Genomic DNA, 12,723 nt, shown 5'->3' on the forward strand with positions numbered 1-12,723 from the left:
TATCTGCGGCAAACGAAGTTGCCTTTGCTGCACCGCAAAAGAATGAATCAAGTTCTTCTCTCATTTTCTCAGTAACCGAATAACATATCGCTGTAAATATTATACGAACTTAACATTTGGAGTTTTCTTTGTAACTTTCTCACTGAAAGTTATTTCAAATCTAACTTAATAAAAATCGGCTCGCAAGAGAACTTTTTCTCTATTCAATAATGGTCAATAAAATATTTAATTTCTTTCACTTACTTTCAAGATTCTACATGTTTAATTTACAGCACAATACGATTGTCTAAAGCTTTCTGGTAATACTCGTGGAGGATTGGTATCGATTGTTGCAATAATATCCATGCAGCGGCAATTTACAATTGTTCGAATGTAAGCCGTTGTTTTTTTTTTTTTGTAAGAGCTGGCGAGAACCCCGAATGTGAGTAGGTGGCAACAGTGGAAATGTATCTCCCTCTCTCTCTGCGCAGACTTGTCAAGGTCAGCCGCTTTCATATCGCTCGTCGACTCTAGTAGTAATTAGGGGTGTGCGAGATGGGAAATTTTTAAAATTCCAGCATTCAGAAGTGGAAAAATTTGCAATTTCCCTACAAAGCCAGGAAATTTTCGATACGAGAAACGTTGAAAATTTCCCACCCGTACCGATAGATATATAACAGTCGTTTTTTCAGGCTAAACAAAAAAAATCATAAAGATTGACCCAAATTGCCCACAGATTCCGGGCTCCGCCCCCCGTGACCCCGCCTCTGCTATGCTCCAGCTACCTGCCTTTTTCTATAGATTCCCTTTAAAGGCATGTTAGAACCAGGTCTTCAGGCTTCCCGAATAGCAGTTTCGTAGCACTCATCGATCGCGAAACTATACATCAGACTAAACACAGTTGTTAAATCACATTTTCAAGCCACGTTCCCTTGGCCCTGGATAAATATCTGTAGCCCCCACCTGGAGGTTTCCTTTGGCATACAAATTTTCTGAATCCTCGATTCAATATGGGACTGTATAACTTCATCGGTGTTTTGTGGTGTGGACAAGAATGACATTTGTGCAGGAAACCATTGTCGAACCACCACTGAAAAGCTGTAGAGTTGTTTGAAAAAGTTTCGTGAAGCCTGTATTGTTCCATGTATCTCCGAACATTTTCCCTGCCAGACGAAAGTACACATTCAAACACTGCACGTAAACGAATAGAATTAGTGAACTGATGCCGAAAACCCCTTCGTACCTCACAGAGAAGCGGAAGTTCGTCTGAAAGACGATAGTAAACAAATGGCTGTTGTCAACGGTAGGATTACATAGGAGTATATGGAAGTGGAAAACCTGTGTCAAAAAAACACCCAGTAAGTTATCGCTAAAACTCCGCAGTATCTGTTAACAGAAGTAAATCGAAATCGAACCATGTAAAAATTGCATTCGTATCATGATGAAATCGCAATAAAACGAAAGGAACTTGGGCCGGTTTGGTTCTCTTAACATTAAAATAAAGTCCGTAAATGCATTGTACTAAGGATCTGATTTACTTCTACATTCATTCCCACTACTCTTCGATATTTACTGTTGCTTGTCAACAGAGAATACCTTGTCCATGGAAAGCACGCATGCTTGTGTAAGGTAAGTTTAATTTTTTTTTTTCAACATAAATAATGTTTTTTCGAAACCAAACAGTGCTCATTACTTTAAGGAAGGTTCAAATTTAGTGTGACAATGATTTCCAAAATTCTACGATAATTAGTCTTTCTGCTAGGAGAATTTGAAAAAAACCAACATAAAACAATCTGAAACTGTACCGAATGTTTTCTTTTTTATATACAAAAAGAGGGTATCAGACAACTACAACTTATAAATGTTGTAAATTCTAGACTTATGTTTCTTGAAACTTTAAAGATTATTTACACATGTTTATCTTGCAACTTTTCCTTAACCTGCTGTACATTCCAGCATGTGTGCTGACATTTCACACATAAAATGTAAGGTTCTAGACATGAGATTGAATTAATATATTCGTATTGAAATGATTTCGTAGAATTATAAAGTAGTTTCTGATGTCTGTTAACAAATGAAAGAACTAGAGTATGATGACATAGCCTGAATGCATGAAAATCATGTTACGTGTGTGATGCTTTAAAAATGTAATAGAATTTGACTTCATTTGTCTGTGAATCATGTAGCCTACAGATGCTAGCCTTTTTTTTTAATTTGGTGAAATGTGCCAATTATATGCATTCACAAACATTTAAACCTTAATGGAACTAAAAACAATAGTAATCAATTTCATATTGATTAATTTTGTTATTTACATGGAGTATGGGCAATTTTTGTGGAATACCGCTGTATGCCTTACAAATTTTGTACATGTGGAAGTCTGACCAAGTTCAATATCTTGTCGGATAACACTGGAGGTAAAAGTTGAAAATTTCATCTTGTGTTGGGCATTTCCATGGAGAGTGGAATTTTTGGAATCTATAATGACAAATTAAAAAAAATATAAATTATGCGTAACTGAAAATCTAAAACTATGAACTTGAAGGAAATATTACTTAAGTGCCCTCTTGTTTATATTTTTATTAAAAATAAAAGTAAATCTTGTGTACAAAATTTACACTTCAGTATTTCATATATTTTTGGATGATTTTCAACACAACTTTATACAATTTACAATTAGCACATCACTCATATGAAAAATCTTTTTAGAAACAATAATATACAAAATTGCTGAAGAATAATTAAGAAAATTATTATTGTTGGCATACTAACAAATATAATTTAATAAAGAGATTACCCTATACTCATCACAGGTTGGTTTTGCAAACCCTCCCTGACAAGGTAGTTTGATTTAAATCAGGTGATTTTTTTTTAAAAAAATCTGATTTAAATCACTTTTAAAAGGTAACTTATTAAATAATACATAAGGAATTCATAGATATCAGAATCACTTTTGGTGAAAGTACATTAATCTCGTAATCATTGAATAGTGTTTATTAGGCTCTAAGGAAGGAAACTGAATATATGTACTGATGGGGGTGAAAATACTGGGGATTAGTTTCGTGTGTAATACTTCCTTAACTACAGTATATTATGTATCTCACACACATACTCAAGTTCAGTGGCGCAACCACAAGGGGGGTGGGGGGTAAACGTTGACTGCCAATGGCACAGATTAGCAATTGTCTCCATTAATTTCAAATTTTAAGCAAATAAAAATACATTTCGTAAAATTTTCTTGTTCGCTTCGCTCGCAATACTTACCTATCTTTCTCAGTCTCGTCAACTTCAGAGCCGCAGCGAGGAAGCGGCGGGTGACAGTCATGGGCACCGAGAGATATGAATGGAAAAAAAATTCTAAAAGAGAGAATGCCATGGTGCCCCGTTAAAATTTTTTGCACCCTATTAAATCAATATTGTTTTGAGTTGTACAAATTGGATCTAGATATTTTCTTGCTCGCTTTGTTCACAATTTCATCGTTTTCTGTAATGTTTTTAAATAATGTGTGTTGTATATATGTATTGAATAAGTACACAATTTAGTGTTAGCATGTTGCATGTGTATTTTCTAATTTCATGTCGATCCGTGTTGCATATGTGTAAAACATATCTTGTACATGAAAGTTATGCATGTTATGTACAAAATAATATTTTCGGAATGCGTTTATCATTCAGTGTGTGTTTGTTTTCCATATTAGCTAATGTGAAATTGAACATGTTGAAAAAATATTTCAGATAGTTTGTTCGAAACACATGCTCTATTATTATTATTATTATAGGTACGTTTATCCTGGTACTTGCCCCCCCCCCAGACAAAAATTTGTGGTTGCGCCTCTGCTCAAGTTCAAGAAAACTATGTTTAATGCATGTTTTTTAATTTATTTTTTTATAGTAGATAACCATGTAAGGAGCACAGTGTGATGGTGTAGAATTAAATCTTCTCATCCACAGTTTTATGTTTTTTTCACATTTTGTTACATGTGGATGGCATGATACACAAACAACTTCTACGCAATGTCTTGATATTATGCTCAATTACGCTCTTATGTGGGTAATTTGTGTGCCTTTAATTTTTTTTAAGTAGTGTGTTTTTTCTTGAATGAAAAAGTGCAGTGTGTTTCAAAAGTCAATGAACTTAGATTTTGATTGGTTTACAACATTAAAACTGTATAAAGCCTCATCCATTGAGAGATTTTTCTGTGCTTCACATTACCAATTTACTCGACTCAGCAAGTTAGTGTTATTTTTTTTCCTGAATGCCTCTTTTTGGAGAGAAACGTATTTAAGAATTTATCGAAGGGTCATAATTAAATGTCTGATGACTAATGCCATGTTAATCTGTCATTTGGAACCAATATGTGTCATGTGTAACATTTGGTGGGTCTGGAACCGGTGATTTATGAGGTTTGTGAAAAAGTGCCATTTTAGGGGCATACTCCTAAGCTGGCAAAACCGTAAGCTTGAAATTTTATAAACAAGAGATGCAGGTACGATGTGTCATAAGTCCATACATTTTCATGAAAAATCATAAAATATAATTTTGCACCAACATTGGACTTTTTAAGTGTAATATTCTCTGCACCAAGCAATGCTGCTGTTGCATGCCAGTTGACAGAGCTCGAAGCAGTGGCGACTTGTGGATTTTCTTGGGTGTAGGAAGTTATGGTAAACAGACAGAGGAAAGTTTTCGAATATGCGTTCAATTACACAATCACGTATTGCTTGTTTGTGTACCTTGTACTAGCCATTGCATTTATAATGTTAGCTGGGGCTGACCCCCATATAATGTGAAGGGTGCAAAATAGCCTAAGTGCTGACGTACCCAAAATTTTAAATTCAAATTCAAAATTAGAATGTTAGCTGCAGGCCCTCCCTACCTGTTGTGTGGCTTGAGGACAGCTTTGTTCGTAGCAATCTCCTGATAAGAGAAAAGTGCTGTTTCAACTCTTAAATTATGCCAAATGCGATAAAATTCTGCTAGGGTCCATTATTATTATCATTTTCTGATGACTGTAATAGTTTTAAGTTCAATTTATGCAGCTATTTTCGAGCGTTGAACTGTGTTGTTGATTGTTTATTATAGTTAAGCAACACTATGAATTTCGACCATTCAATAAAATGGAAGTGCTTGAAAAAAGTTGAAGAATATTCGACGACTGGTAACGCGTTCGTTTGTTGTATTTCTGTCCCCTAACTATCTACATATTTCCTTTTATAAAATGTTTCTCACTTGTTAAATCGGGAAGTATAACGAAAAGATGAAAACAAGAGGATGGACCAGGCCCTGTAAAAGCTTGCTCCTTGATCGGCATACTTTCTTTAGTTTGATACAAGTTCGCTGGATAAGAACAACGAAGATCTGGAGATTATTTTTTAATGTATATTTCCTCAAAATATCTTTATTAGAAGTCAATTTATCTGTTTCCCAAGGACGTCCATTTTTGAGATGACGCTGGATTTTTCCATTATGCCAAACAGTGCTAGGTGCCAACAAAGTTCAAATTTTGCTAGGTTTATAACTATTATGCTAGGGTTGGCATCACTGATTGAGGATACCACTGACTTCTTCGCGGTCTCATAAAACTGGGCAACCCCCTTCCACTGCCCCTCACCCATCTGGCTATAGTATGACGAGAACCATTCCTCAGTGGCAGGCAAAGACTATTGCAGCAAATCTGGAGCCTGCGAGTGAAGCAGATTGACTCTTCACTGCAGCACCATATGTAGTACTCATGTTCAAGAGGTGTTCCAAGAAAAATGCTCTGGTTTTGCTGTACCTCACAGTGACTGGTGTCTTAATTTCGGGAAACTGTAACCTTTAGCATACGGATGGAATATATATATACCAAATGGTTAGCAATTACCATGCCATTTCTTAAAAACTACACGTGATATTTCAGTTCTGTCTCTTTTTTTAGCATTTGTATACCTATGAAGGTACAACATACTCGAACCTCTGTTGTATTATAGGATAGATTTTATAAAAAGGGCTATAACATGCTACAAGAGTAAAGGCCCAGTTTTTAAAAATTTTGCATTATTCGTTTTTGTTTTTTTCAAATTGGTGGACAGGCATTACATATCCCAAAGATTGTTTTTTTTTATCAAGCCTCCCTTCAAATTTGGTCCATCCAGCATCCAAAGGGCCAATGCTATAAGTGAAATTCCAGAAATTATTTCCATGAGCTGGCAACACTGCTACTCTTATACATTGTTGATATTTTTTTTAGCCAAGTAGTATCAGTCTGCTTGAATGAAACTTTGCATACTTGTAAGAATGTACCACAGCTACATTCTTTCATGCTTTTCGGTATATTGTGCTGGCCGCAGGGGCATGTCTAATACCTTTTTTTAGTTCAATTGTGTTCTTCCTTTAGTTCAATTTCACCTCCACTGAATGCCCTGTCTCTAAGAAAGTAAAACAAAACCGATTTATCTCTATGACAATTAGTTATTGAACAAATATTTTCTTTTTTTTTTTACTTTGCTGCAAGTTTGAAAAGCATGCACTTGAAAAGTCCCTATACACTGAGGCTAGAACCGTGCACGAGGCTGACTTAGTGTACCTTTACAGGATCAGGCTTTCCAGGCATGGTGTTTTCAAATGCACAAAAATAAAAAATCGTAGCACAAGAAGTAATTGTCATAGAAAGCTGAAGTTGGTTTTATCTTTGTCCTGAATAACAGTCCTCTCAACGGAAGTGTTTCGTTATTCATCCCCAATGATGGAAGATATAAAATGCTAAGTCTTCGTTTGCATTGTGTGAGATTTTACAAAAAAACTTATACATGTAGTACTATAATGTTCCCAATAACATTTCCTTGTTATAAAAAGCATGTATATTAATGAACAAAAAACAAATGAAATACTGTTGTTAGTTTTGTAGATATAACGTGTAAATGCTGTCACAAGGTGCTGGTCCAGCGGTTGACAAAAGGCCAGGCACAGTAGCTGTGTAGGTGAGGATAATTCCAGGAAGCCTGGGGCTAGCGTAGGGTCATTTTAGGAGTCCAATTTCAGTGCAAAATAATGTCTTATGGTTTTTCATGCAAATGTAGGGTTAATACTAAGGCACATGTGACCCGCGTCTCTTGAGAAAATTTCGACCTGTTAGTTTTGCCAGCTAAAGTGTTAAGCTCCTAAAGTGGCACTTTTTTTTAACTTAAAACAGTCCCAAACCTATTACATGCTGCACATGACCCATATTGGTTGCAATGAACAGATTCACATGCTTAGTCATATGATGTCTAATTTTGACCCTTTGATAACTTCTTACATATGTTTCTCACCCAAAAATTGCATTGTGAAAAATGAAAATAAAAATGCTGACATCTACCATTAATTAATTTACAGAATGTCTTGTGTGGAGTAAAGTAATAATGTTAAGCATTGAAAAATATCTGTATGGATGAGGCTTAATAATGCAGGAAACCCAGTGTAAATATCTCATACGGTTTTCATGTTATAAGCCATCAAAGTTTGGGTTGCACGACTTTAGAAACAGTATGTATTAGCAGATTGAAAGTGCAGTTTGTATAAGTGTCTTTACAATTCATTAATCTCCATTGCATGCTTAGCCATGAGTAAGCAATTTTTCCACCTTTCCCTTAACATGTTGGTGTATGGATAAAGTTAGCAAATGTTTTGTTGATCAGTAAGTAGCATGTAATTTAGTGTGAAATTCTGCCATTTTGTTGTTATTTTCATAAATATTAACCTTTTGGGTCCCAATCGTCTCGGTCGAACTTCTCGATTTTGGGCTAAAATTTCGATTTTTTTAAAATATTGTTCCTAACACATGTATTTAACAGAAATGTTTCTTGCACTTTTTTTTCTTCATGAAAATGGAGGGGAAAAGGGACTTCTCTTTTGCATCTCTTTTCAAGGGAAAATTTTTGCCGACAAAGGAAGACCGGCTTTGTTGTTCTAAAGCAATGCTTTTCACTCCCGCCTGGTAACTGCATTCAAAGGAAGGGGGAAGAGGTTGTTGAATGTGCATTGTGAGAATGAAATTTTGAGGCACGCTGAAGGAAACCTTTGTTTTTGAGCACAAGTGTTCCACAAGTTGCAACACAGGTACGCCGAATGTGCATAAATTATATATCGTCTGAATCTGTGATTCATTCTGCGTACAACGGTATATCTTTCATATCTAGGGCATTTAGTTTCTCAGCTATAGTCCTTTCAATGTAAGTCTGCATTTTGCTCAATTCCGAAGCTTGAGACAGTGACGTACAAGCCTTTTGTTTCAGGGGTACAACTCATGTTACATTGGTCATATGACAATGATGCAAATATTTTTCTGTTTCTTACATGCCAGCGATAATTTCTATGTGCATTTTGAACTTTTTATATCCTTTTTTTGGGGGGGGGGGCTTTTTTTAAAAGAAAAAAGTATTTTTCAGGGGGTTTCCCCACTTTCCCCCTCCATATATACGCCGAATGTGCATAAATTATATATCGTCTGAATCTGTGATTCATTCCGCGTACAACAGTATATTGTTCATATCTCCAGGGCAAATAGTCTCTGAGCTAAAGTTATTCGAAGGTACCGCTGCATTTTGAAGCTTGAATCAGTGGCGTGCCCACCATTCCTATTGGGGGTACAACTCACGTTACATTGGTCATATGATAATAATGCAAATATTTTTGTGTTCCTTACATGTCAGCGATCATTTCCATGTGCATGTGGACACTGTCATGTACTTTTTTCTTGGGGTGGGGGACCCCATATTTTTCCTGAAATTTTGGAATTTTGAGAGTTAGCCCCCTCCCCCCACCACATGTATGCCGAATTTGCATAAATTTCATATAGTCTGAATCTCTGGTTCATTCCGTGTACAACGGTATATCACTCATCTCTCTAGGGCAATTAGCCTCCGATCTACACTCATTTAATTGAAACTGTGCATTTTGCTCAAAATTGGCTCGGGACCAAGGGGGTTACTTGTGAAAATGGCCTTGGGACTCAAAAGGTCAATGCTTAGTTAATATGATCTTTATTTGTACGTATAAAGCAAATGTCTTGTCCATCCCTCTTATTTATATTAATTGATTGGTATATTTTAAATACACTTTATCCTTGTGTATATATTGTGAGTGGTATATTAAAAATACGAATATGTTTCTCTCTCAGCTGGTGACATTGTACGGTCCAGAGGCAGATCGACACTTGCTGCGCTGTCTCTTCTCACACGTTGACTTCAGTGCTGAGGGGAGCAAAACCAGCAGCAAGGACTTTCATCAAACTCAGTTGCTTGTTCAGGAGTGCTCTGCTTTAGTAACCAAACCGAGCTTCATATCTAACCTTTGCTACGCTATCGATAACCCACTTAACCAACAAAAGGTAGGCTTTATTTAGTTTACTTCAGGGCATGAAATTTCAAGTTTGAAGTCAGTCGCCGGACTAAAATCTTTGGTCGCCACTATTTTATATTGATAAATAATAAAAATATGAGCAATTATTAAAAAGTTAGGAATTAATGTTTGTGTAGCGCTGTCGTTCTGCACTGAAGTACCACTTATCAATCGCAGCTGCTGGGTCAAACTCTGACAGGGAGGATGGGGGGGGGGGGGGGCGTTTACGAAAACTCTGAGCAAATCATCCAGTGTCTCAGTCTGCAGAGAGTTCCTGTAAGTAGTCTTGAGTCTGTTGTGATAGTTGAAACCTCCCTCACATGAGGCTGTGCTCATTGGTAGAACAGCACAAAATGTCAAAATCTGGAGCAAATTGGGGAATCTTGCTGAACACTCCGCACTGTGGATCGGCACTGTGGATCTTCTCCAGCATCTGATTCAAAGCTGGAGAAGGAAACAAAAGTTTGTATTCTGTCCACTCTGCTGACAGAACATCCATTTTCTCATTATAAAGGATCGGGTTCAAGTATATGGTGAGCTTCTTTATTTCTTCTATCCCAAACTGAAGAATATATTCTTTGGGAGGCCAACCCAAGGTGTCGAAAACATGCAGAGATGCAATCGCATCTGTTGACATAGACGGCAATGTTTCTGTGATGTACACCTTCGCATTGTTAATTAAGTTTCCTCTAACAGTCTGAAACTCTTGCACATCCCTGATCTTCCCTGAAATGGATACATGGTCCAAGAAATCTTGTTCGCTTGGTCCAACATTAGATTCCAGGTCAGCCACAACTGAAATACAGTGTTCAATTCTTATTTTCAGAGATGAAATCAAAAGATTCTTATTTTGTAGTGCCACGCTTAAAGGGTTCAATTGCCCGTAGAAATCCAAAAGGAAGTACAGAAGCTTAACAAATTTAAATTGCTTCAAAATTTTCAGCAAATCCTTAGCCTCAGCGCCATCATTGTCTCTTCTATGGGCCACCTGTTCAAGATGGGTCACAACAGCTTTCCATGGTTGCAACAGAGCTCTTATTGCACGTTCTTTGCTGGCTAACCACCTAATAGTGTGGATATCACTCAGTTTTAGAATATCTTCTATAACTTCTGTCGTTTCTCTCAAGAGGTGAAGTCTTGAAGCGTGTTTGACACACATTTGAAACAACGAAATTATAGTCGCCAGCCCAAAACTTTTGGTCGCCAATGGCGACCTGGCGACCGGAAATTTCGCGCCCTGGTTTACTTAGTCTCTAAATTGCTCATTTAGTGAGCTAAAATATTACGTTGCAATGAATGTATGAATGCAAATTTGCCGATTCATGACATTTTATTTTATTATTATTATTATTGTCTTTTTTTGCTGCTGCTGATTGTTATATGTTTTGACTGTCAACAGTCACCCTAAATGATTATAACTTTACTTTGTATCAACTAAGAGTTCTATGCAAAAATATTAAAATATAAATTTAAGTGTTATTCCAACCTGTGCTGTCAAGTTTTATGTATCATGCAGTTTTTAATTTTCTTTTTTTTGCATATTTGAAATTTTTCTCTGAGAAAATTCATGGCAGTTAAAGAGTTTCAGAGCACAAATGTAAAAGGAGTTGTGTGTATAATTTAGAACTGAAGTTTCAACATTTCAGTGCTAGAAGTAAGTATCTCCGAAGTTTCAATTCTAGCTCATAGAGGCACCACTATGACTGTGCTCCAGCAGCTAAACATACTACTAAGCTGTTTAAATATATATTTTTCTCAAAACTGTCTTGAAATGAGTTACACCACTTTGCTGTGAACCCCTCAATGTGTTTCCATCAGCTTGTGTTATAACATTAAAAGTTGTTTTTGGACTTTTTGTGTCGCAGTTTCGTTTACGCTAGAACATATTTTTGGTTTTACATTTCTAATTTACACTTTAAAACTGCTTAAGAAAACCCAAGGATTCTTTACTGTTTTTTATTACAAACTTCTAAAATAAACTAGCGGTTAATAAATTTTTAATTTGCCCTGGAAAGCTGGAGGGCTTTGTTTTACATAGTTAAAACTAATACCAAAATTACTTCCAGTTGCCTTAGATTAATCTTAGGTTAGTAACATGGATTAATAAACAGAAAATAAACACTTTAACCTCAATTAAAAGAATATGGTCGACCTACTTACGAAATTTACTCAGTGCTGCGCTTTCACTTTTAATGTAATCAACACTTCCGATATAAAAGTAAATATCTCGAGAGCTCTCGACACTAGGGGGGGAGGAAACAATTGGCAGAAGCTCCTTGATGTCTTCTTTCCCTCGAAGTAATTCACCGCCTCATTCATAGTTCAAAGGTCAAACTTGGTATCAACATCGTCACCTCGATTAGCAATTCTTAGTTCACAACTACACCCTTGCAGTGTTCTTTTCACTTCTCGCCCTATAAAAGGTGCCACGAGAAAACAGTCTGTATTTAAATAAAATTCCGCGCGCTCTTTTCCCAATCACGCGAACGTTCAAATGTCCGGAACATAGGTCACTGTTAACTGTCCACTAGGCAAACAACATCTACAAAAACAGTCCACGAATATCTAACTGCAACTTGCTGCCGATAGCACTTATCAAATTCGCGAATTTTCCATACCCAGAGATCTCGACGCCAACTGCTGCATGTAAACTTCTGCAGCCAACGCACGAAGCAATGCGGCCTTTCACTCAAAGGCTCTACAAACACTGCTCGAAAAACTTCACCGCTTTTTTCTTTGTCCCTTTACACAATGCATAGTAAGGACAGTTCATTTTGCCCGAGGGGTGTTAATCTCTCTATCCTCCTCCTTCTCGGAAGAAATAATCAGTCCTCAAAATAATCTGTTATAGTGTTTCTTACAGCATAGCCACAACATTAATTTGTTACATCGAATTTTTTTGTTAGAAGTTATGCACGGTCTATGTGGCCATGGTGGCTCAGTCGGTAACGCATCTGACTACCATGCTAAAGGTCCCAGGTTCGATCCCCAGCCGGTTCAAATCCAGGAACTTTTTTAACGGAAGCGGCCCCGGCGCCCATCCAGCATCCAATGACATGGGTAACCGGGGGAAAGCCTGGGGGGTAAAGGCGGTCAGGGGCATGATGCTGATCACGTCATCCCCACTCACGACCGGATCAAGAAAGTGTGGGGCGTTACCCCCTATATGCCTTCATGGCTTGGTGCTAAGCACAGGGGAGCACTTTACCTTTTTTTTTTATTTTACCTATTTTTTCTATCCCAACACTTTAATTTTGAGAGACGTGATTTTTTTATTCTGATGGTGTATATTGGTAGTGCCAGTTATTGAGAAACCCACTTTAGTACTGTAAAAAAACAAAATGAAATTAAGATGTTAATCATTATCTTTGGTGTACGTAGTCTGT

At 36.8% G+C, this 12,723-nt stretch overlaps 1 protein-coding gene across 6 annotated transcripts in view; it reads left to right on the forward strand.

Annotated features, from left to right (window-relative positions):
* LOC145998923 (CCR4-NOT transcription complex subunit 1-like) overlaps positions 1–12,723 on the forward strand; it is a 133,307-nt gene that overhangs the window by 3,843 nt on the left and 116,741 nt on the right. For all 6 annotated transcript variants that reach the window (XM_083135699.1, XM_083135701.1, XM_083135702.1 and 3 more), the window contains exon 2: positions 9,117–9,326. In XM_083135699.1, coding sequence (XP_082991825.1) covers positions 9,117–9,326 — 210 coding nt within the window. The remainder of the gene's footprint in view (positions 1–9,116; positions 9,327–12,723) is intronic.

The sequence above is a fragment of the Lepisma saccharinum genome, chromosome 14 (genome assembly GCF_977018435.1).
Source record: "Lepisma saccharinum chromosome 14, izLepSacc3.1, whole genome shotgun sequence".
NCBI classification, from domain to species: domain Eukaryota; kingdom Metazoa; phylum Arthropoda; class Insecta; order Zygentoma; family Lepismatidae; genus Lepisma; species Lepisma saccharinum.